The sequence below is a fragment of the Trachurus trachurus genome (assembly GCF_905171665.1).
Source record: "Trachurus trachurus genome assembly, chromosome: 4".
Classification (NCBI taxonomy): domain Eukaryota; kingdom Metazoa; phylum Chordata; class Actinopteri; order Carangiformes; family Carangidae; genus Trachurus; species Trachurus trachurus.
Genome location: NC_139898.1, coordinates 10,004,289 through 10,029,640, shown reverse-complemented (window position 1 = coordinate 10,029,640; position 25,352 = coordinate 10,004,289). Strand labels below are relative to the sequence as shown.

General features: G+C 41.5%; 1 protein-coding gene across 1 annotated transcript in view; it reads right to left on the bottom strand.

Annotated features, from left to right (window-relative positions):
- Positions 1-23,472, bottom strand: part of mcf2l2 (MCF.2 cell line derived transforming sequence-like 2) — a 96,282-nt gene extending 72,810 nt beyond the window's left edge. The window contains exons 1-14 of the mRNA XM_083969916.1: positions 23,147-23,472; positions 8,174-8,257; positions 5,873-5,987; positions 5,036-5,126; positions 4,820-4,933; positions 4,463-4,579; positions 4,217-4,366; positions 3,138-3,262; positions 2,907-3,021; positions 2,285-2,404; positions 1,727-1,918; positions 912-1,103; positions 639-825; positions 344-447 (exon numbers count right to left, since the gene is read on the bottom strand). Of these exons, the coding sequence (XP_083826042.1) occupies positions 344-447; positions 639-825; positions 912-1,103; positions 1,727-1,918; positions 2,285-2,404; positions 2,907-3,021; positions 3,138-3,262; positions 4,217-4,366; positions 4,463-4,579; positions 4,820-4,933; positions 5,036-5,126; positions 5,873-5,987; positions 8,174-8,257; positions 23,147-23,162 (1,722 nt within the window). The 5' untranslated portion in view covers positions 23,163-23,472. The remainder of the gene's footprint in view (positions 1-343; positions 448-638; positions 826-911; positions 1,104-1,726; positions 1,919-2,284; positions 2,405-2,906; positions 3,022-3,137; positions 3,263-4,216; positions 4,367-4,462; positions 4,580-4,819; positions 4,934-5,035; positions 5,127-5,872; positions 5,988-8,173; positions 8,258-23,146) is intronic.
- Positions 23,473-25,352: the final 1,880 nt, after the last annotated feature.

Below are 25,352 nucleotides of genomic sequence, written 5' to 3'. Positions count from 1 at the left end.
AAATCTGCAGCTGCTGAATCAATCATGTCAACATGGACAAGAATCTCAGTCTTGTGGCATCCATACAGTGAGGAACTGAAGCTGCTTTGAGAGCAAAGGGAGTGTGCTCTCTGTGAGTGCTCCCATCTTATCTACAAAGTATTAGGACTGGCCTCTCCATTGGCTCTGGTGAATTGATTCTCTCAACAGGGGTTGGTATTGAAATCCACGACCCCAATGATAAGACATCTTAAAGATTTCGACATTCTTGTGCATTTTTAGGTGAGAGGACTTTGAAATGTCACTGCATCAATAAGAAGTATTTTAATGATTTTTTTTAAAAAGTGGGATCAGAGGAGGGTACCTTGATGCCTCCCTTGGCCCTGCGTATGTTCTTCTTCTTGTTGGGATCGGCTTCAGCTAACTGCTTCCCACTGTTCGAGTTGTCAGAAGCTCTGCGAGCCAGAGCTGAAATGAAATTAGATCACAGAGCATAAATAACTTCCACTCTCATCAGAGCTTGTGTTACATAACATGCATGGAGGGATGATGAGTTCAGAAAAAAATAAAACTGTACAACACACCAACAGTTTGTAGCTCAATGTGTCAGTAAGAGTTTCATCATTTGCTGCATAAATAGTTGTAACAATATGACTCACGCTGTTGGCTCCCTGTTGTCCTGGTGGGGTTCTTCAGTGAGGGACGTTTGGGAGAGGATTCAGGCCGCGGGGCAACAGGCTGGACGGGTCTGGTCTGTTTAGCCGACAGTCTCTTCAGACTGACATGCCGCTTCTCAAACATCTCCTGAACATCTTCTAGCCGCTTCAGAGCCTTCAAGACACTGGCCTGCAGGTGGAGAGCTCACCGTCAGTCCTTGTCCTCACTGTATATCATGTCATCCTGTAAATACATACATACATACGACACCATACCTTGATGTCCTCAGACAGGACAACCTCATACTGGTTGTGGAGGTTCCTCAGTTCAGTCAGTTGGTTCTTTTCTGCTGTCTCCAGAAAGTGTTCAATGTCGGTCAGTGCCGACTCTGCCCCTTCCTGTGACTGACACTTGTCCACAGCCTGGGAGGCCAGCAGGTAGATGCCAGACTCACACCACTGGTTCACCTGTACACAGGAGACATTGAACTCAGGTTAAAGCTGGGCTACATTTCAGTGCAGCAGACACCACCCTTCCCCATGTGGTGGCTCAGTGGTAGGATGCTGTGCTGCAAATACAAAATACAAAGCATGTGAAGAGCAGAGGAAGGAAAACTTAAGCTGTACTGAACATCCTCACCACCTCATAACAACACACTAGAAAAGATATTCCCTTCTAACTTTATTAAAAGTTTCGAGAGAGACTGGGCCAAGATATTTATGGAAATATTGCCCTCAAGTTACCAAAAAAATATCAATACCACTTTAAAGTGTTAAAAGCCCAGTGAATTTTTGCTTTTAGCCGCATTAACAGAATACAGTACATGTATGAATGTGATGGTGAACTTGGCAAATAATATAGCAGATAAACACCATTTTGAGACTGTGATCATTCAAGCGAGCTGACTGTTGCTTTTAGTGTAAACAAGTAGGATGCATACTAAGGCAAGAATTACATTGGGGTCACAGATAGTGAATTGAGCAGCATTACATGAAAGTATTGACATGACAGATGGTTGCAGTGTACAGTAAACTACATTCTCCAACTTGTCTTTCTTGAGTCTATAAGTCATAGTACAGTAAGTCCTCACCTTTTCAATGCCCATGTGTATCTGCTGGGATTTGGACAAGACGTCTGTCTTTTTCTTGGCCTCATTGCTGAAGTCATCGCAGACCCGGCGGAGCTCTACACATTTGGGTCGGATGGAGTCCACGGCGTAGTGGTTACTCTGGATCAGCTGGTCACCGTGCAGGGCATGGAGCTGGGCCTTTTCTAGTGTTGGCTGGAAAAATGCAGAGTCAAATACAAATTCAGGATACATCATGGTAGTTTGATTTATACCGAGAAAATGTCCACAGCTTCTGCAAAATACAAATATATTATTACTAGCCTATGAGCCTACAAAAGAGGCCATCGTGAGTTTGTCAAAATAAATAATTCTTGAAAGTGCAACACTGTTGTAGAATAATCACCAGCTGAGAGGCTTGTTCACAGCCTTGCCACTCACATGCTGTTCTTAATAATGGCTTGTCTTGTTCGACAAAGTATAAATAAACTATTTATCAACAATTAATAACTCCATTAGTTACAACTTATAAAGGGTGACTTTGACTTTAAATAATGTTATAATGTTGCGTGTGAGACTGACCTGAGCCTTCTCTTCCAGTGTTTTCAGTTCCTTTAGCAGCTGTTCGACTCTGGCCAGACAATCCCCAATAACCGATAAGGTGGACAGACTGTCCCCCAGACTGTCTAAAGACACTTTGACCTGCAGACACAAAAAGGGGACAGAGGCAGAGTCTGAGAAAAGACAGAAAGTCATTACCCTAGCCACTCAATCCACTAATCATTTTCAAACAATGTCACATGACAGAAAGTAAGAAAGTAAGTCTAACCTCTTTCCACAAACACAGAATTAATGAGATTAATGAATACAAGTCAGGTTAAGTGGGTTAATATCTTCGGTACTTTGTGCCAAATATTCACATTCACCATTATAACTGGAGGATGCAGATTCATTGAAACACATTGCACTAACACACCTGACACAAAACTTTCCAGTAATTTTAGAGCTTGAGATGTCAGACGAGACATCACTGTATTTACAACCTCCAAAGCGACTCAGCCGGACAGTGTTTTGTAACGCATGGTTTTCAAAGTATGGTTTCACAGCTTAAGTCTTTTGAAGCTGTATATAGAGGAGACACGTGTGAGATCCAAAGGCTGCAGGCCAGGTGCGTCTCAGCAGACAGACAGATCTACAGATATACCTCTCTGAAGTCCTGTTCAAAGTGGCGTAGCTGCAGGCACTGCTCCAGTTTCAGATGGTGTTTACACCAGAACTGTTCAAAGGCGTTCTCAGTCTCATCCAGCTGGGCAAGGAGCCTGAAACACACAACGGGAACTTCATTACACTCACACTGAATTTCTATATGACTACGTGGCTATAAAATGAACTGAGAAACATTATATAATATATCAGAAAAAATGCCAGCTGTCACCTTTCCACAGTGGTTTGGTTCTCCGTCTCATCTGGATTCAGTTTATGATTCTCTGATTTAGCAGCCTGCTCCTTGATACAACCCAACAAGGTGGTCCCCTGCTTTAAAGCCAGTTTCAGCTCATCCTGGAACAGAGGCAGAGGAATTAGAAACAACAATCATCACATGTAAAACAGCACTCCCAAATGTATGCATCTGTGTACGCTTGTGTGCGTGTCTGCATCTCATTTCCACCTATAATTGGAACATCATTGCAATCTTTATCTGGTATGTTATCTAGATAATGACTTCTGTTTATTGGTCCTGTGCAGTTATAGCTTATGAATACAAATTAGGTGGGTCGGGGGAGCTGGCGTGTAAACGAGAAATTGTAAATGAAGAGGTTTATCTTCATTCAGTATCCTCTGTTGCTCAGTGATGACAGCCTGGTGATAAAAGCATTCATGACATTGATGACACCAGCCACCGGATGCTTGTCATGCGTGTCCTCATGCTGTGGGCCTGATTACATCAACATTTACAAAATAGAACCAACTTCACTTTCTCTTCATTTCAGACTGACATCAATGTTTTTCAGTGGATTTGCTTGCAGAAGCGAGTGAAATTTTGTACTGATAAACTTTGACCCTTGAATCAAACACTGTCTTTTCTTTGCTGACCTTAGAGGGAATTAGGCCGACTCCAATTATAGTGGTGGTGGTAGTGTGCTGTGTGATACCATCTTTTAATAACCCTACTTTGCCAATTAAAAAGCTTACTTCTCTCTGGTTCTGGCTCAGTAAGTCTATGGCAAAATGTCCAATGTATGATCCTCTATTAGTCACAGTGCAGGCCCCAACCACCACCAACTTCACAAATGAATCCCCCTGTGCTACTTTCTGGTCTGACCAGGCACTGATATAACTCTCAACCTCTCCCAAGTAGGTTTACATTTGTTAAATTTCACTCAACCAGAAATTTAGAAGTAAATAATATTACCCTGTTTAAGATCCAATCTGTTTCTGCCCAACCACTGATTCTTTTTGTCGCCATGTCATTATGTACCATCTGTGGTAGTATGGGTTGGTGTATTTAATCACCTTGAGGTTGTTGTGTTTGTCGGTGTGCGTTGTGAGCAGGTCTTTGGTGCACTGGACATCATTGGGCAGCTCCGTCTCTGCCAGATCTGTCCCAAACTTCTGTAACATCTGGGCTGTGGTTTTCACCGTCAGTGCAAAGTTCTCAATGGCCTAGGAAAAGAAGATCCACATGTGACTCTGTAGTGTCCTAGCATGTAACTGCCGTAAAGTCAGTTCTGTGTTGCCTCAACACTGGTAAGCACTCACAGTTCGGTGGTGGATCCACTGACTGTGACAGTACTCCAGACTTCCTCCAAGCTCCCGGGTCAGCTGTCCTTTATCCACATAGCCATGTAGGTCTGACAGAGAGTTCAGCATCACGATCTGCAAACACATTCAGTGTGATGAACATTTTGTCAGAAAAACACTCAAAAGCTGTACTTGGAATCTTTTCCCTGCCTTTAAAATGTTTGGTTGTGCAATACAGGATTGTCTTTTTCAATGTACTATGTGTTTGACTTCTACCATTAAAAACCTTTTAAGTGTCTTTGGCTGCATTCACAAAAGGGAAAAACAAAAAACAATGCTTATATGGTGGTACTTGAAGGACTTGAAGTTTAGCACCTTCATTTTAAAGTCATCCTTATGCAGCTTGATCCCAATGTCTGCTATAGCCCTTTGGAAGAATCTGGATGGCCTTAGCACCAACACCAGCTGCAGGTTTCCTGGAAATGCCACCTAGATGACAAAACATCATGTAAGTTCATCTTTAAGTCATCATCTGTAGGTATCTATACATTTGTATGGTGAGTTAAATAGCAGGTGTCTCAGAGAACTTACCGCAATCCTTGATAGGGAGGCCTTCACTGAGCTCCATTTGTCCTTCCGCCGGTCGATGATGATAATGAAGCCGATACTGGCAGCATCCAGACTGGAGTCAGGACATAGAGAGGATGTTAACTGGGCAGCTCCTTTGGATTGATGCTCATATATCCATCCATCATTACTATTGATTCTTTCTTTTTTTTTGCCTTAGCGCTGAAATGTTTTAATCCTGGTCCAACTATTTATACTACTTTATCAGAATTCCATGAGGTGGATTTTCCGTAGTGGTAGTATAAACCATTACATATTTAGGTCAAGCTGTGGGGACATTGTTGGATGGTCAAAATGGTCCAGTTATCATGGTATCCTACTGCTTTGCCCCCACTGGAAAGTTCATGCCAGTGTGGCAGAGACCAATTGTCAAACCTCAGATAGAGGAAGAGTACCGGTAATGCTAATTTCAACCTAGGTGCACAACAGCTGACCAACTTTTTACCCTTTTAAGGGAAAAGAGGGGGCAATGGGGGTTTTCTCACCCACTACACATGTTTTTTATATTTATATGTCAAGCATTCCTAAATCATTGTGTTTTTTTTTTTTTTTTATCCCTGGGTACAAATAGATTATTTTTGACTTGGGGCAGCTAATCAGGCCATGACAGTGGAGCAAAATAAGTCTTCTAAATGTGCAACAGAAATCATTGCATCCTTATTGAGTTGCCAAGTTCATCCCTTAGCGTAAAATACATTGTTAAACAACAACAACAACAAAAAAGTGTGATGCTGCACAATCATCTATGTGAAAATTGGCACAGTGAAATACTATTTCATGTGTATCACAGTGTGTGTGTACCTGGGGATGCTGGTCAGATAGGTAACTACATTGAGGAAGTCATCATCTGGCACTTCACTGAAGCTCGAGTACTCTGGGAAGGTGATGATAGGGGCCCCATCCTTTCCTCGCCCCCCTGTAACACAAAACAAGCAAACAAAGCATTTACTATTCACCCTTCTTTATGAAAATCACTCTTCTCTCTGACAGTATCACATATACTATCTCTGTTGAATGAGCTTGTTCCATTTGATTGAAGCTACATGATGCCCATAATTTCACTTCACCTTGATCACAGTCTATGTGTGGTTTGAAACATTGGGTTCTACACTGAACAATGTTTGCTGTGGTTATAGTTGCCTTTCAGCCCTACTGTTGGGGAAACTATATTGTTTCCAGGTACAGCTATTCCCACAAATGTCCACCAGATGGCGACATTGAACTAAATATGAGCTTGAAGTACTGCATCCTATATACTGTACCTTTGACACATCAGTGAAAGAACAGTGAATATGGCCAGGTGAAATGTATCACCTACAGATTCACCAATCAACACACACATCCATTTAACTCAGATGATGTATTGTCTGCCACAATGTAGAGCTTAGATGTTTTTTTCTAACATTAGTTATTTTTATATTCAGGTAATAGTTAGTTATTACATTATTGCCATGCAGAGCTGCAGGTTGTAATGCAGTAGGTGACACGGCCAACTGCTAAGGCCATCATGCTGCCTTTTGCCAATCCTAATTTCTTCCCTTGATTCTTTGCAAATATTAAAATCATGGGACCCCCAGCCTCCACTTCAAATGAATGGTGATGTTGCTCTATTTGGGTTGGATATACAGTATATAAATAGGCAATTATTCAGCCATATCAAGTTCCGGAGATGAGATGAGACACACACGTATTGGACTCAGATTACCCCAGCCCAAGGCCAAGAGGTATCTATGCAGAGATCATATGCATCTGTGGTTGGCCTTTTACTGGGCTCATAACAATTCACTGGCTGACTTCTACCTGACAGTGTTTATTTTCAGATAATTTTCAGTTTTTTCAAACTCATTGGGGTTCATCCTTGGGAGGCACAAAGGGAGCTTGGTCCAAATAAAAAATTGTTTGTTCATCATAGATCCATCAACCTTACTTGAGGTAAATTTTAGCTACCTGAATAGATACGCAATACATATTGATTAGTAAAACTGTTGTATAAAAGTGTAGTCTAAAGTAAAAGTGTAGTTGCCTATAAAGTGGAAAAAGACATTTGAGTACCATTAATGATTGTTTTGTGTGAGGAGTCACTGGCGTCATTAGGCCTATTTTAGTGGGGCCCGTAGCACCCAGTAAGAAGCTGCAGACACGTCGACCAAACTGCGCTATTCTCCCTCTGCCATCTGATTTTTAAATACCAGCTCTCACCCTAAAAAACCGATCACATGAATGTGATGCAGGCTTCGGGGGCGCAGAATCCCGGGTGTGCGTGTCTTTCAGTATAGAATCGAAGCCGAGTCGTTTTTCTTCCCTTATACGTCTACGTATACGTATAGTCTTTTTCTGCCCTTATACGACTATATAAAAGTTAGTTTGGAGCCTAAATCGAAAATTATGCACAGTCACTTCATACCCCATTTCATATCGTTAGTCGTGCCTGTAATATGTTATTTTCTGTAAAGGCGATCCTTGGTAACATTCAATATGGACCAAGCTCTGCGTGCTACTGATGGGATGTAGATGGTTTGTGGTTTAGGGGTAACTCCTGTTTTTACATAAAGGTCACTGTGCTGAAAGGATCACTATTCAGCCTGTGAACACAGTTGTGTAATGTCTTCTGTGTCTCTGGAGGAGCTTTGTCAGAGAAGATAAACCAGATAACATCCTTAGGGTTATCTTCCCTTGGCTACTGTTGGATGCAGTACATTGTGGGAAAGTTTTTAAAGTTACACTCACAAAGGGAATTTAAAAAAAACAAAACTAAATGTCATCCACTGCTGGATTTTAACTTATTCTGTCTCATGTGGGTTTCCTAACATTATAGAAGTACAATGGTCAAGTCTTTCTTCACTCTAATTGTTTTCATTTTTGCTGACATTCACCTTTTCTCATGAAATGCCCTGACTTTGTAAAAAAGAAGAATCATTATTTTCTGTTTCAAGATGACTTTGTTCACCATGTTTTACAGGCGAGGGTCATCACATACTTCTATTAATTGAAAAAAAAAAACCAGTCACACTCAAGTTTCTACCATTTAAACACACAGGGTCACAACATCTAGGTTGGAAACTTCAGGTGTGGACAGCAGCACAGTGGAGCTTTGTCACATACCTGAGAGCAAGGCAAACTGTCGGTGAAGCTGCTCTATGATGTCTACAGCCAGGAGGGGCCTGATCTCTTGCTGCATGATCTCATCTGTAAGGAGAGACACAAACACACTGATCAGATACACAGTTACACGTCTAAGAATCGCAGACAAACAGAGGGCAAAACACACATGAATACTGAGGGGTCGCTAGAGTTGAAGAGCAGCACAAACAATATGGCTCCGTCATACCCATCCCCAGTAAATCTCATACCGTGGTCCCTCTTTTAACACAAACCATTAGATCACTGATTTTGGTGACTAACTCTGAATAGCTTTCCTCCATTGTGGTTAATTTTATAACTGGTCTGGTACCTGTTATATCAAAAAAAAAAGATTACAAATCACAAACATTTGTTACTTGCTAATAATTTAATTATAAACATGTTCTAACAATATTAACAACTGCATGTCATTACTTGGATAAAAATAGAGCTAGAGACATCAGAGACCTCATGTACTAATCATCACCAGATAACTGTGGCTGTTGTAGCTACAGTATAGTATGGAAACACACAATGAGATACAGGCATTCAACTAGGTAGCTTAGGGAAGATTATACATTATATAATGAGACATCTTATTGACTATTTATACCACAGACCAAAACGACCCTCAGGCCACCAGGACTACACGCACCAAAAGACTCTTGCACAGTTTTTTTTTCCCAAAAGCCATTCAGACTCTCAACAAACACACACAGTAACTCCACAACTCCATACATATCCACCCATATGTATACAGTATACCACCACTTACAAGCGTTATCACAAGCACTTTATCCCATGTAACCTGCCATGTTGTGTTGTCTCCTTATTTTCTTATAATCTACCTCGTTCCTTGTTTTTATGTTGAAAAGTGTTTTTCTGTTTCCTGCTTTTATGTTGTGTGATGATTGTAAGTATGTATGTCACCACTGTGATGGGCAGCTGCACTTTCATTGTATTTTAATGCAGTGACAATAAAGGCCTCTTAGTTAAGGAAACTGTTGGTGCTCCTGACAGGCTGCCTTGATGTAAAGACCCTCTAAATCTTTGCTTCACAGTTCACTTTATGTCAAGAACAGATGTGCTGAATTGGCAAATGTGTTTCTATCTATCAGACATGGATGGTGCGGCACAGCCATCTGTACACCTCACCTCCACCTGAACAAACTTACACAGGAAGCAAAACTCTCCAAAGCCATCTTCATTTTTCTGTTCCCCTCTTCCCCATGAGTGTTGATCAGTAACACCCCTGACTACAGAAGTAAATATTTCCTCTTTTTTGGTGAGTGTCAAAAATTCCTGAGCTATTGAGTCATTTGATCAAAAGGCTGTTTTGTACCTCATTCAGAAGACATTCTTTGGTCACATCCTGCCATCATGTGTAGCTTATCCCATAACTATTTCTGACTGGCATTCATATGGGATGGGTTGTATATGGGAAAAGAGAACAAAGCATTCTCAGACATGTAGGTCTTTAAGTGTATGCATATGTATCCATGAATCCTGAAGCTCTAAGCACAGCGTATAGTGAACAAACCTTTCTCTGTCACTAGAAATAAAGACATGCATTGGGCTAACACTGACGGTACTTTATTACTCCAAAACATGCTAGTGTGTTGTTGGGCCCGGGGACAGACAGATGGAGGAGAAGTGCATAGTAGCTGGTAGTGAGCCTGACCTCTAAGTGGGGCAAAATCAATGCATCTCTGTTCTGCGTGTCTGAGTCTGCTGACTTACCAGGGATATCAAAGATGCTTCCTCTAATACAGACGGTTCCACTAAAAAAATGATCAGTGGTTTTGTTGTTTCTACTTATGAAACACACAATGTTTAACAGAAAGACTGTGCAGAATTAAATGTCCAAGATAATTACAGGGTTTAATTTATTTCAAGGAACATGATGTGAAACATGGGCCAGAAAGCTCTTGCTTCATCTTGAAAACAGCTGTTTAGCTAATCTTCAGTCTTAAAAGAAAAAAACTAATAGAGCAAAAGTTATGAATGTTTATAGACTTTTGCTGAACAGCTTTTGTAAACACAGAAAAAAAAATCTGTGAAAATCACTGAAAAATGTGGTTAACTTAAATTTTACTTGATATATTTGGAGATCCCCCAAATAACTTGAGGTATACATGCACAAACATAGCCTACATTTAACTACAAAAACACACAAGACACAATATTTTTGATTCAAACCTAAATTAATCAAAAAAGTATGGTTTCATTTTAACCTGTTCCTTTTTAAATCTAATTCAGTGATGTTCAACTGTTAATGGTGTAGTTGGAAACCAATCGTGGGTGTATCTGAAAATGTAAAAAGCTTTTTAGTAGAAAATGTGGCGATGCATCAAGAATATCATACTGATCTGGCTAATAGCAGCTCCCATACACCCTATCAGATGTGTTTTTTTCAAGGTTTCAACCACTGTCACAATTTAACAGAGTCAGCTGTGAAAAGTGTCAAATTATGTTGATCGAGGAACGGAGGAGGAAAAAGAAAACTATTATTAAAAAACTTTAATGTCGTTTGCATCTGTTTAAAGCAGAAGTAAGCGGAATGTTTGTCAACCTTTATCCAATGAGGAGAGAGAACGGCATAAAGGGGCAGTCCTCTCTGTGTGTGCAGCCAAGGGATGCGCGTGAATGTGACGACTGCTAACTCCATCCGCTGACAGGAAGTTAGCCAAAACGACCGGATCGCTTACTTCTGCTTTAAATTTGATTATCTATTCAAAATCAAATTTGTTTATTCATATTTGTCTACATCCCTGGTGCTGGGCATTAAAAACAGATGCTACAGTAAAAAAAAAAAAAAAAAAAAAAAAAAAAAAATGCCTGATTAGGAGAGTTTGTTAATCCTCCAATAAAACCAGGACAAAACGCACAGATATTGATTTTTAAAGATGGAACGCATTGAGAAAAAACACATTGTGTGAAAAAGGGGGGTGCAGAAGTGGATCTAGGAAATGTTTTTCGCTGCTCAAGAACATGTGGAACAACAGAGTTATGCAACCAGAGATATGTCCTTAAACACAGAGGATGCTCTGTATTGTTATAACATCAAAGTGGAGAGGAGTGGTGGAAACAGACATGATGTATGACCACTTCAAGTCTAGACAGTAGTACTCTGTTTTTAGAAACTGATGGAGGACTGAGGAGGCAGAGGGTAAGAGCAGGAAGCACACTTATAAGCAGCTGTCAGCTCACATAGGCAGTGAACACATGAATATGACCAGCAAGGTTATTGATTTGGGAGTTTAGCATACTGTGTTAGAGGTTTTGTATGAATCTTGGAATAGCATACTGCAGTAGTCGCCATGTAGCAGTCAGTCCTGTCCCGTCCAGTCTAATTTAAATGACGGTTCCTAGAGGAAACATAAACCCTGAAGGGCCTCTTCAAAGACTAGGACATTCCTCAGTTTGACAATGGGAGTTCCCGCTCTGATGCTAGTAGGAGAAAGATGAAAGACTCAAACAGGGATGATGATGATGATGATACTGTAAATAGAATGCAAACTACAGTAAGTTTTGCCATAAAGTTCATACTTGGTCTGTGATATTTCCATCAGTGCTACAGTAAGTAACAATTCCTTGAAAATGTCATCCATGTTGGCTGAATCTGCCCTGCCCTGCCTATTTTCAACATCAGTGCAGGGTGTTATGTCTCTGATGTGGGCAATAAATACATTCAGAATAACTTGAAAACTGCAGAAACTCAGTCCTACAGCTGAGTTAACAAATGATGAAACATGCTTCTCCATTTCCAAACTCTATATGCCTCTATGTTTCTATTTGCTAACCACGTAAATCTGCTTAATAAGGCGAGGGCTGGTGGTTACGTGTCTCCATGATGTGTGATGATGATGATCTGTTTAATTTCCCACATTGGAGCTCTGAGACATGATCTGAAGCTTGTGTGGTTTCAGTTGATGCGAACACATTCACCAGCTTCTCCAAAATCACTAGATACTGTCCATGTGTGGTGGGGTTAGCCTCTTTCACTTTGCTCTTCAGTTGCAGCATCAGCACTTTACTGATGTGATCATCTCCACATGCACATGTTCCTCAATCCATCATCTTCATCTGTTGTCCTACCAGTTTAGCTGACTGAAAGCATAATAATCAACATTGTTATCCCTGTGTCTTTTTGATGTATCTGGGGAAAGTGATCCTTGAATAAGCATGATAAGTTACACTGCCTTGTTCCTTGTTGTTGATGATATTTCGCAGTATTATTTAAACCCATATCTGCACCCAGCATGTCTGGCTTTTTCCTATCACAGTAATGTTACACAAGTGATTTTTAAATGATTTTGAGGATATTTAAGCCTCACATGTGAACACAAAGAGGAAAGCGAGCTGATTTTATGATCTGTGCCCAAGAGGCTGAAGCTAAGACCAGGACAAGGGATGAGATTCTTTGTATCTGACTGCCCCATTAATGTGGAAAAAATGAAACAAGGGAACGACCAACATAAAGGGAGCTGTTGTGGCGATCAGCCAGCAAAGCATTTTCCACAGCTAACCTCAACCAGCTCAAGTTCGTGGCCACGCCCACCCAATTACAATTAATGTGTTCATTATCATAAACTCTGAGGAAGCCAACAGTAGACCAAGTTCCTACTTTACCTCATAACAAATAAGTCGTAAAAAAAAAAAAAATTAACATTGAACCCCAGAAAAATCCACATGCCTCAAATAGTTGTGCATCAAGTAACTGTGCACGCGACAGAGAGGAGGAGCAAAGAGCTAAGCAGCAGAGTTAGTTCAAGACCACAGCTCCCAGTGAGACCTGTTTAATAACCAACATATGCAGGAGACAGATGACCACTGGAATCTAGTCTGACTTTAATTAGAGAAATCAGCTCAGACCAACAGACCTTTAGTTCAGAAAGTCAGAAGAAACAAAAAGCAAATAAAACACTACAACCATAACTCATGCGTAGGGGTTTTGATGTCATGTATTTTTCTGAAAATCATCAGAGGGAAGTGTCACATGAGCCATATGTGATGGTGTGTCTCCAGATGGGTTGTGGTGGGGCAGTCTGAGCCAAAAGTCCCAAGGCTAATTTTTATTCCCACTCCGCCCCTGTCTGTGTGTGCGTCAATGACGACTACAGCAACACAAATTATAGCCTTTGCACCCTGTAACGTCTAAGGACCAGGATCTGTGCAGAGACAAATGAACACCAGTTTAACTTTCTATTATTCTTTCCCCCCTGGAACAAATGAACCAATCTACCAGTGTGAAGGTCCCATCAAACATGGAGCGCAAAATTATTTTTTCTTGAGCAGCTATGCAAGGTGTGGGTGCGTGCTTCTAGTATGGTAACTGCTCAAGCACGACATGAGCCACAAAAAGTAGAGCCACTGAAACACCAGGTACTCTGCAGGTGATCCACAGAAAGCAGCTCAAAGAGTCTGATGACTGACTGAGCTGTAACACACACACACACACACACAGCACTCTGCCAAGTTGTCAGGTGTCTTAACTCCATGGCAACACACTGATGGTGCCAACCTCACCTCAACCCCCGTCTGCACACACATAGACACAAATACAACACAGACACTTTGGCTGACACCGGCCCTCACCCATCTGCTCTAAATTTAAAAGGATTAAGCAGCACGCGCGCACAGTGTCGCTGCACAGACAGACTGTGCTCCACGTTCACCTCATCACATCGGCTTGATTTACAGCAAAGCCTGGAATTGTCTTGCAATAAATATGGGGACACAACGGTAACAAATCATTTGGGTTTTCTGGCATAAAATCAAATGGTGCATTTCAATATTGCTTCACATGATGCTAAACAATATGAAAATACTTCAATAAATAAATCAATATTGCTCAGGGTAAAAAGCCAGAATGTGATTCATGAGCAGAGACCAATTGATACAACACCTGAGTCAATATATAACAAAACAGTGTGACATACATTTATGTTAACTCCCTGATTCTTTCTGCACGCATTAGAGTGGGACAAAAAAAAAAAACACTCAGCTACAGTACCACAGCTTTACTGTATGTTGTATATGTAATAGAAGATCCCTAACATTAGGATGTTAATACTCCTTTTGTACAGCATCTTCTACAGCATTTTAATACCATACAGTATGTAGCTAAATGAACTACTCTGCAGCTGTGTTGAGACAGAATGTGAAAAACATTTACCTTGTGCTATTTACAGATATGACCACTTTACCGTTTGTGCAGTGGCCATACGAGCTCAACACATGCTATCCGTCTACCTCCTACACCTGTGCACTGAATGTCAGAGGTTACAATGCATCCAACAGAGCCACCACACATTATTATTGAAGAAGAAAGCCCTCAAAAGATCATCTGAATTTAAAAAACAGGCCCTTGTGTGCACATAAACTAAAATTCCATCATCTGCTATTTAAAGGAAATAATTTCCTAACTAAATCACTTAACCAGATGACTGTAATGGAAAAGACTGGTGAAATGGAAAAAAAAAAATGGTGACACCAGGCAGACACAGACACAGAAATGTGTGCAAACCCATGAATATTTACATTGTAAATCTACGCTATACAAAACTTTTCACTTGTTTATGAGACAGAGTGACAGGAGGCGGCATAAAATAAATAAATGAAGTTAACTGTTCGTTGACAAAAGACTTCTGTACATGTGTGTGTGTGTGTGTGTGCGCGTGTGCACATTACCTATAACGTGTTTGACACTCATTTTAACGCCTTCCTGGCTTGAACACACACACAAAGGTGCAAACGTAAATCCCTCCAGGAAAAGCAGTAATCCAATTAAATGCCAGTAATCTCATGGTATCCACATCCAGTAAAGGCAACACATTGGTATCAGTCTGTCAGCAACAGCTGCTTCACTTTCACCATCCTCCCCATCAACTCATTCAGCTCCTGACATCCAAACCAGCAAGTTTAAGCTTGTTCTTGTTTTTTTTCCTTCTATTTTAGGTTGTTTGTCCTCTCTTTGCTTCTGGAGTTACGAGAAAACACAAACAGCTGGAGCGGAGCCCTGAACTGTGTGTGTTATAGTTGTTACGTGCATCTGTGGTCAGTTTTTCCAGCTCCAGCTGTAGTGAAACAGCAGACAGCCTATCGGAGGAGGGCAGGGTGTGCGACAGAGAAAAACAGAGAGGGGAGGGGGGAAAGAGAGAGAACTGTGTGTGTGTGTGTGTGTGTGTGTGTGTGTCTGTGTGTTGGTCATAGGCATTATGGATCCAGTCATGTTTTAATTTCTGCAGAGTGGCCGGTAGTCTCATCACAGTACCTGTGTGCTGTTATGTAAAACACTGCAGACATGTCAGCATGTCTGCGGTGTTTTTATGAGCTCCCTGCTGCACTGCCAAATGTGAACAGTCTGTGGAAGCACATTTTTATAAACCAGATGGTGGCCTGAAGTGCATCTCCAGCACACAAGGCACCTTTTTGAGTCTCTACACTAACTTTAAGGTGATGGCAGTTTAAATTACACTTAACTGTGCCTTACTTCTTTGTTTACAAGAGGGAATAAGACAGAGTTATAAAGGAGATTGTCTGTGGTTGTGGGGTCTCTGAGGAGGAAATGTGGTGGTATTTGTCAAGGTGTATTCATCTGCCACCTGCTGTTTAAATTCTGAACAGAGCAGATAATAAGTTTGTACACTTAAAGGTCCAGTGTGTAATATGGGGGTAAAACCGTGATATCTAGCGTTCAGCGCTCACTCGCTCGCACTCACCCCTCCCATCGGCAAACTGACGGTGGCCTCCGAGGACAAAACGTGTTTACCAGGACTGGGAAGACTGGGAGTATTTCAGTAGCATGGAGCGATGAGGTGAAGATCTAAACCATTTTACGATATCTGCTGTTTCCTACTCCTTCCTCTTTCCTTCCACCTTCTTCTTCGTTGGTTTATTTATGCACGCAAAACTCGTACTCTGGCTGGATTTTTCCGTTCGGGCTGCCATACAAACATGGTGCTTGCTATGTATATAAAAGAATAATTATAAGGCTACGAAAACCTAACAAATGTTATTGTATAGGCTAGCGATTATACATTTATACCAATATATTCATGGGTAGTTTATTCAGATTTTGCCAATAAACCTTGCCAATTACCTTTAAACAGATTTAAAGCCTTAAACTTCTTTGCTCTCACAGATGAATCTGCAATACATCCTTGATATATTTGCTAAATCACACAGGCTTAATTTGGATTGATCAGTGAGAGCAATAAGATGTGATTAACATTACGTTAATGCTGACACAGTACATTTCCATGTTTGTGTTTGTGCAAGCGCGTGTGTGCGTGCATGTATGTGTTTCTATTATTCCCCTACAAAATAAAGGAAACATGTTTCTTCCACCTCTGCAGCCATCACTGTGAGAATGAACTAAAAACACACACTCACATTATGCACATGTACACACATCCATACACACACTAAGACCTGCTGGGCACAGATACAGTACACAGACACACACATGTGACATAGACACATTGTTTTCAATACAATGCTTATTGAGTCATCAGATGTGTTTTGGGGGCGACTTCCTACAAGAGCATAAACACCGCTGTATTCCCAGGCTGAGCCAAGCAGTAAGAGTGTGTGCGTGTGCGTCCGCGTCCGTTTTTCTCTCCCACTGTACAAAAGTTTCTTGACACAAGACAAAAAGGAAGTGAAAAAAATGTGTCTGGACATACAGCATAGCTTCAATTTCTTTTGTCTAACACACATGCACAGTTAAAGTTGCACACAAGTGATTGTTGCAAAATATGACAAAATCAACATGGAACTTGACTGATCCTCCTCTGAGTATTTTCTAGAATTTCTGCCAATATACAGGTACAATATAAATACTGGAGGGTAAGACACTTTGGCACAAAAGCAGCTCAACAGGGCAGTTCATGCTCAGTCCAGACAAACCATGTGGGAGTAGATCTGTTTTATTTAAGCACAAATTAGGCTGCATTGTTCAGGTGTTTTCACAATAAGCCCTTCTCTGTGAGAATGATTTTAAGTTTAAGAGTTACAAAAAGCCCTTGTCTTTCTTCTCAGCAGAACTACTCTTAGAGTCAACATGTGACTACTGCACTCTGAGCCTGCAGGACCTGAACATCTCATGACCTGCCCAGGAAGGGGCCACAGCAGCCTAGACCACAGTGACTGCACTCTCTCGGCAGGTAAATACACACTCACATACTGGAACTGTGTCATTATAAAGCACTGCATAATTCTTCTTTACTTGAATGAATATATCATTAAAAAGGGATAGTTCAACATTTTGGCAATTGGCCCATTGCCATAATCCCGAGTATAGGTAGTATTTTAGGAGTATAGGTTTGTTACCTTTATTTGTCAGTGCGAGCTCTTACAGCCGAGCCGCAAGCTGCTCAGAGCTACGCTACGGAGGCTAATGGGATTTCTTGGTTTCCCACATCAAACTCATCAAATACACAATCCAACAACTCCAAAACGCTCTGGTGGTCAAGTTGTGACCTGCACATTCCCCACGCTATGATGAGATAATAATGGAACGTCACCAGACAGAGTTGTTTTCGAGGTAAATACAGAGACTCCGACAATAACGCGCATCAGCGGGTTTGCATGATTTTACCTCAAATGTAATGTAGTGTGAAAATACACTTTGCTTTTCGAAACTCCTCGTAGTCCCTTTAAAATTAGCTGCACCCTGTTTCCTTGAGAAAACACAAACACTCCCTTCAGTTATACAAAGAGCAGATGGCGACGAGTACATGGGCAGTGACTGCCCCTCTCACCCATATTTCATCATGCCCCCCATCGAGACCCCCACAGGGGCACAGTTTTAAACCTTCTCCAAATTCACAAAACACATGTATCTTGGGGGAATACACTTCTATGACTCCTTCAGTGACCTTGCAAAGGCAAAGAGCTGGTCCACTGTTCAACAGCCAGGTAAGAATCCACAGAGCTCCTCAGCTCAGGCCTCCTTTCCCAGTCTGTTCCCCTGAGCACATGCTCTGGCTGCCCCTAAATCTGGGAACCACCATCACTGACAACATTAAAGAGGTGTGTCAGTCAAGACCCTTCAGTGTCTCAGGATCATTTGACCTCAGTGACCTCAGCCACCTGAGTTTTAAATCTCTGCATCCTCCTCAGAGGAACTGCTGGTTCAGGAGTTCCTCAAAATGCCGAATGACATCTCCAGTCAGGGTCAACAGTTCTGCTCCCTGCTGAGCACAGCTTGGGCCAAGTCCAGCTTTCCCTTCCTTAGTCATTTGCCAGAGCTTTCTTGAGGCCAGTTGAAAATACTTCTTCCCAACATAAGTGATTATGTCTCTAACAAGGCTCTTAACATTCCCACTGAGACTTCATGTGCCCTCCTTACAACACAAGATCTTCTAGAGGCTGAAGATGCCTCAGCCAACAATCTCTCACTACTATGTTCCTCATTTTGTAAACCTTAGGACTGAAATGATGGACATGAATAAGAGTAGGTACTGTCAAACAAAATCTATTTATCTTATCCTTGTAACTGTGTGTAAACTGTTGCTCAGTAAGAGCCGTTTCTGTTGACTGACTCTCACATGTTCATACTGTAGGTCATACTGCCTAGAGCAGCGCAGAAATATGCTTGGCCTACTTCAGATAAAACCATGACCCTCATCATCACTGTGACAGAGTCATTATCATGAGTCACTACAGAGCTCTCTCTGTCTTTATTTTACCTCTCTCTAGCTGAAGCTATTCCTTTGTCCTGAGCCACTGTGGGTAGGACTGGGCTTAGATTTTTGTTTTTTTATGTTTTTGATTTATTTGATTTAACACTGCTGCAGGGTATATCAAAAGATCCACTGATTAATTAACATAATTGAGACCAAAGGTAACTTTTATTTCTTAAGCATAAGGAGATTCTTAAATGTTGGATGATTTAATGAAGAAAGTACACCAGCAGAAAATACACACGCAAAGCTTGTGTTATTTTTGGGTGGTTGTACCTCAAGGTCCAGGGGAAGGGGGGTTTCCTATTGGTTCTCAGGAAGAAGGCGTCAGTACAAGAATACAATCAGAGGATGTCTAATGACAGGATCTGCTGATAACGGGGCTCTCACACACTCATACGCACACTCACACACACATTGGCAATTGCACATTTCCAATGAATATCATTATCACCTCATGAAATATACACGTCTGACAAATAGGCATGGGCCTGACAGTGTCTTAGCACCGTCAGTCACCAGGGTTGATTCACTATGACACAAAGGAATGTCATTATCTGTCTGTGTATCAGGGTCAGCCTGCACTTACTGTAAACTACCTGTGTAGCTGCCTTTGTTGTCATCATGAGCATAAGTTTTGTAGATGTTGTCATTATTTAATGGCAATGACATGTTGGTGAAAACACAAGATACCATGTTATTTTTAGCTAAGATTAACCAACAGCAGGAAAATATAATTACACTTGTTTATAGAATTTGACTGTGTGATGCATCTATTAACTTAAAGTGGCTATGAATCTAATGCATATTACATGAAGGATACATTTATGACTGGCCTTTCCTGAGTACACAAAGTCTGTATAACTGAATTTCATCATTGTGTGATGACAAATGGTTATTATTTCTTTTTCTATTTTTCTTTTCTTTTAATGACTATGAGCCAAATCCATGACAGTGCTTTGATCTGATAACATATTCAGTCAACTGTTACCCAGTGTTACTGTAACTGGATTCACCATATTAACAGCTGCTACAGTACTGTACCAGCTGCTCTGGAGTTTTGGTGTCCTACTGCTGAGTTTAAATGGAGAACACACTGTGTGCTGTTTTTTTCTTCCTCCATCTCGACCAACAAACTATGTGTGGAAAGATCAACTGTGGCTCAAGCAAACTGACACCCTGCTACTGCAAAAAAACAAAAAAACAATTCACAATCCATTGAGTCAGTGCGTATGCGTACTGTTTTGTAAAAGTAATAACAGAATCATTCCATCAATGTAGAATATAAATCTCATATTTGTGTAGCTCACTCATCAGTCACACTCACACAGCCTCAGCATCAAGAGGGTGTGAGACTGGCTGTCAGTTTTTGAGGTCTGGCTTACAAAAACACTTACTGACTAAAGCACCTATAAACTGTGGTTAATCAAAGTTTAGCTATGTTTAGGCACAAAAACAACTTGGGGAATACAATGGTTTGTGTTAAAATAACCATTTTGGTAAACCAGCAAATATGTGGCCTCTTGGGGGCAGCAGAAACAAGCTATGAACATCACACTGCCAGTGTATGACACAGTTGCTCATACAGTATACAGATCCATTTGATGCTCAGCAGACATTTCCTGTATTCTGCATTTCTATTTTGTCCTAATGTGGAACACTAGTCACTGAGTCGTTGTTACATTCATTAAAGTTGAGTTCATTCAGTAAAGAATAATCATATTATTTAGGTTTGTTTGCTGCCCACCCAGAAATGCTAAAACGCCAAGCACAACATACTCAATACTGGTTAAAACTGTACTTTCCATCTGCTGAGTCGTACTGAATGTCTCTTCAAGATTCTAACCTCAGATCTTCACCACTGCTTATGACACACTAACAAAAACAAACTGACCAAAACACACCTGACCTTGACCTTTGTTTTGGATGAGTTTGAATGTTTGTGTGTGTGCAGGATGCCGACGTTGTGACTAAAGAATTTGTCACTGAGGGAAAAACAAACTGCTGCATTTGCAAAACATAATTAAAGCACCAAAAAATGATGAATAAATAATCTCCCCTTTCAGTCGATTTTAATTACGTCTGCACAATTTCTCAATCACAGCATCTTTTATACTGTGCAGCACAACACTTAATTTGTCTTGTAAAAAAATGTCACTTAGACTCACATCAAAATGACATGTTCCATTTTCACAGCTTCATTAAATCCCTAAGGATCAGTGAAGTCCAACGTCAACTGCAGTAACCCAGGTGGTATCCATTAAAAATGAAAGACAAAATCTTTCTAGTCATCAGGCAAAATTTTCTATTTCACCAGTGAGTATAATATTAAATGACAAATGTTAACGCTCAAAACTTAGGTTGCAATGGAGTGCTTCAGATCACATCTAATACACAGCTGTTTTGTTTGAACAAACTACAAACTTTTAGAGAAATCAACTTGTACTCTGCCTGCTAATTAGGTTATGATAAGTAAATCATCATCACATCATATAATACATGTTGGCGCCATACAGGCTCAGTACCTACACAGAGACTGGAGTCCTGATATGAGACAGGGCCACAGGACATTTATGATGCACTTACAAATTTTGTATTAAGTCTCACACAAAAATAGGTTCTAGACACTACAACAATGCACAAATGGACATGCTGAGGGAGAGTGAAAAGTGGAGGGATGGGAAGACGTACTTCTTTGTATGGCCATCTCAGTCTCCTGACACACCCCTAGGAAATGGTAATACGATTCCATCTCAGCCATAGAGATCCGTACGGTGGAATAGGCTCGTCCATATTTACCACAGTTTGGACATCTAGACAGGAGGGTCTGGCATCGCGGCCTAAGTACGGCGTCCATCTCCACTCACAATTCCACCTATACTTTCATCTGAGATGAGAGTGTCTGTTTTCCAATCTACTGCATCTACCCATCACGCCTGCCCACCGGCTCTGCAGCAGAGATAATGCTTCCTGGATGCTTCTGTCTGTCACTTACTCACACAAACACAGTTTCATTCCCCTATGGCAATGCCACTGCAGCTGTTCTTGCCTGCGTCCCTGTAGAGCCAGCAAGGTGTCTCTCTAACCTCCTTGCTTCTGCTCAGCCTGTCCCTCCCGCTGCTGTAATCTCTGCATTAGAAAGTAAAGCCTATTACAGAACATTTGCATACGCCTGCGCCTGTGACTACTACAAACACAGAAAACAGCCACAGCTCTGTGTGGGGGTGACTACACACTCAGGTGGCCCCTGTCACCTGTCGACCCTGTTCCTTATAGGTGTTATTTCAAGTGACAGTGATGCTGGGTTACAGTACGGTGCAGCTGATGGTGACAATCACACTTAAGCCTGCTCACCTTTTTCAACAATCCTCACATCAAGCAACTGATGTGTCATCACACTTCTGTGAGGCACTGGCATGAAATCTCATCTCTCAAATTAACAACATTTCTTTCCATAGAGTCAACTTCTATCTCCTTTTTTGCTATTTTTAGGTAGGCTATGCTACCTGGGCAAAAGGGCAACTGCAGGGCCCCTGACACCTGCCAGCCCAACAATCCAAGGTAGCTGTATGGTAGACATTTTCTACACTTCAGTAGTAATATATTTGTCAGGAACCACAGCATTTAAAGTATAATGTACTATAGTACTGTATATTATGTTTGTTTGTCAATCTTTAATAGAGAATTAGACTAGGCTAAATGACTGAGTCAGAGAATTACTAAACAGATGTGAAACATCCACCAACAGCTGATTCAAAGCTTTGGAGCTCAAACCACAATCACCACACATAGATGTATACAGCAGGGAGACACTAATACCACCATCTTGTGGTAAAAAAAAAAAAAAAACACACACACACACACACACACACACACACACAGCACAGACAGATGACGTGCATCGCTGATGTCCATACGTGTGTGGTTATTGCGATTGAAGGCATGATACCCAGGCAGTCCATACTGAGCACTTGACCATAAATAAATATAAAAAAAAAACACTAGAACAAACTAGATTCCTCTCCACAGTAGCTTTGCTGCAGTTCAGATTCTTCCAGTGTGAAGTCATCAGCAGCTTCCCAACACTGTGTAGGTGTCACATCCCCATTACTGACAAAGTGGCACCAGGCATGCAGGAGTACATTACAGCGTGTCTCAACTTGTTCCATGTGCTGACACTTCAGACTTTGCCAAGTTGGTGTATGTCAACAATACACACACCAATGTAACGCTTATAGGAATAATCAATACATTCATCACTTACACATTACTGATCCCATGATGCTGCTCTTCTTGCTATCCACACAGACAGACGGGGCCGAGCCGTGCAGCTAAACCAGAATCCAGTCCAATGTCCACAGCGACATAACACACACATACACAAGTCCAGTGACACCACAGTCCAGTCCTATGGGCTCGTCCCCTCTTCCTCAGTACAGCAGGACAAATTCTCCTTTTTTGTGTGTAAAAGAGCAACAGAAATAGAGTGAGGCAGGCAGAGTGAGAGAGTGAGAAGCAGGGGAATGTGAATGTGTGTGTTTTTTTTTTTGTCGGAGCAGGGGTCTGAGCCTCTTCTAGCAGCCTTGTGACCAGCTGAGCCGCTCAGTTCTTACTACAGTTTAGACAATTATTCCCAGCAACACTCCCATCAGGCAGCAGGGACCTCCCCCTGCATCCTTCCCCTGGATTTTCACATGTGTCCATTCATGTGTCATGCAATGGAAGCAGCATGTTTCCATGGGACAGAAAAATATAACCACATGGGTCACAACCCCACAATGGATTTTCCATTGTGTGAAGTTATACCCCAGCTGACATCATCTCATTGTTACTTAAAGACGGAGAATTTATGTGACCTACAGTATTTGTGTAGATTGTTGGTTGATTTATTTGGTATCCAAGTTCTTTCAAAACATGGACCTGTCTCTATTGAATACACAGTCACATGTGGATAACCACAACAATAAGTGTCTATCTTGGGGATAGCATCTCACAAACCAATCAGGAAAATGCCATGCAGAGACATATGAAGCCAAATCATAAAGATGTGCGCTTTCTTCCTTGGGGTTGACGTATGTCTCGACCATCTCCGTCCCTCCAAGTAACTCCCCCCCTCAACTGTCCCCCTTCTTCCTTCCACCTCTTCCTCCCCCTTCACTCTGAGAGGCCTGCGCTCCTGAAGTAAACACACGTCAGAGGCCTTTGCTTGATGAAAATAGAACTTTTTCCTCAATAAATCACCTGTCTACGTGGCTTTGTTGTTGACCTGCCATGTGTACTGTAGGCTAAATGTACTGCACATGTGTAGCCAGAGTGTAAAAGGATGCAGCCGCAGGAACAAACACACCCACACATAAACAAACACACCACACACACACACGCGTAATCAAATGTTCTCCAACTGATCTAAACAAAGATCACCGTCTCCAGTTAATCCTCTTACTGTAGCCTATGCAGGGCCAATTGTCAGGGCAGTCACAACATTAAAGCCACCTACCTGATTCTGTGTAGGTCCCACTCGTGCAGCCAAAAACAGCTCTAACTTGTCGAGACATGGACTCTGAAGCTGCCCCACCAGTCCTCTGACTCAGTCTTCCACCCACCACAGTTTGGCCCTAGCCAAAGTGGCTCAGGTCCTCATTATGGTGTCTCATTCCTTCTCGACACAACACATCAACTTTGAAAACTGACTGTTCACCTGCTATTATCCTCCTACAGGTGCCATGGTAACGAGGTAATCAGAGTTATTCACTTCACCTGTAAGTGGTTTGCACAGTGGCACTGAATGGCGATGGAACTCCTACACAGATCCAGTCTCCTCAGGGACCAGCAGATAGATCACATAATGAATAACCAAGACGGACAGTATGTAAACAGTCAAAAGTGAAAACAGGGATTCGGTTTCTCAGTCAATGGGAGCAGACACAGCTGTCTTTCAGTCAGTGTGTGTTTTGGTTTTAGGTTACTGCACTGACTTCTGATTTGATCATGTTACATCTGCTAATTGCATGCTGCTTGGACAGAGTCCAGAGAGACAAGGGGATAAAACTAATTCTAGATGAATATTTTCAGAGTTATCAATATCAATCTTACCTGTGCAATAATAGGTCGAGGTGGAGCTCCAGCTTGCCATAAAACTAGCTAACATCATGTAGCCTCTTCAAGATTATGATGGAGGTGCACCACGTTGCCACCAATTGCAGACATACAGAACAACCGCAGAGCCTCTACTGCACTAATCATGAAAAAATATAGTCATATTTTACATCAAATTAAACAGTAGAAGCTGGCCTACAACGTGTAAGACCACGTTTCTATGACCCAAACACAGCCCAAACACACTCAAATAAACAACTACATCAAACTTCATGAAGCACCTCTGTGTGGACCCAGTCGCCACATTTCTGGCTCGTATATTAACGTTACATTGTGCAAAACACATCAGCTAACGTTACCGCGAAAGAGCCGGC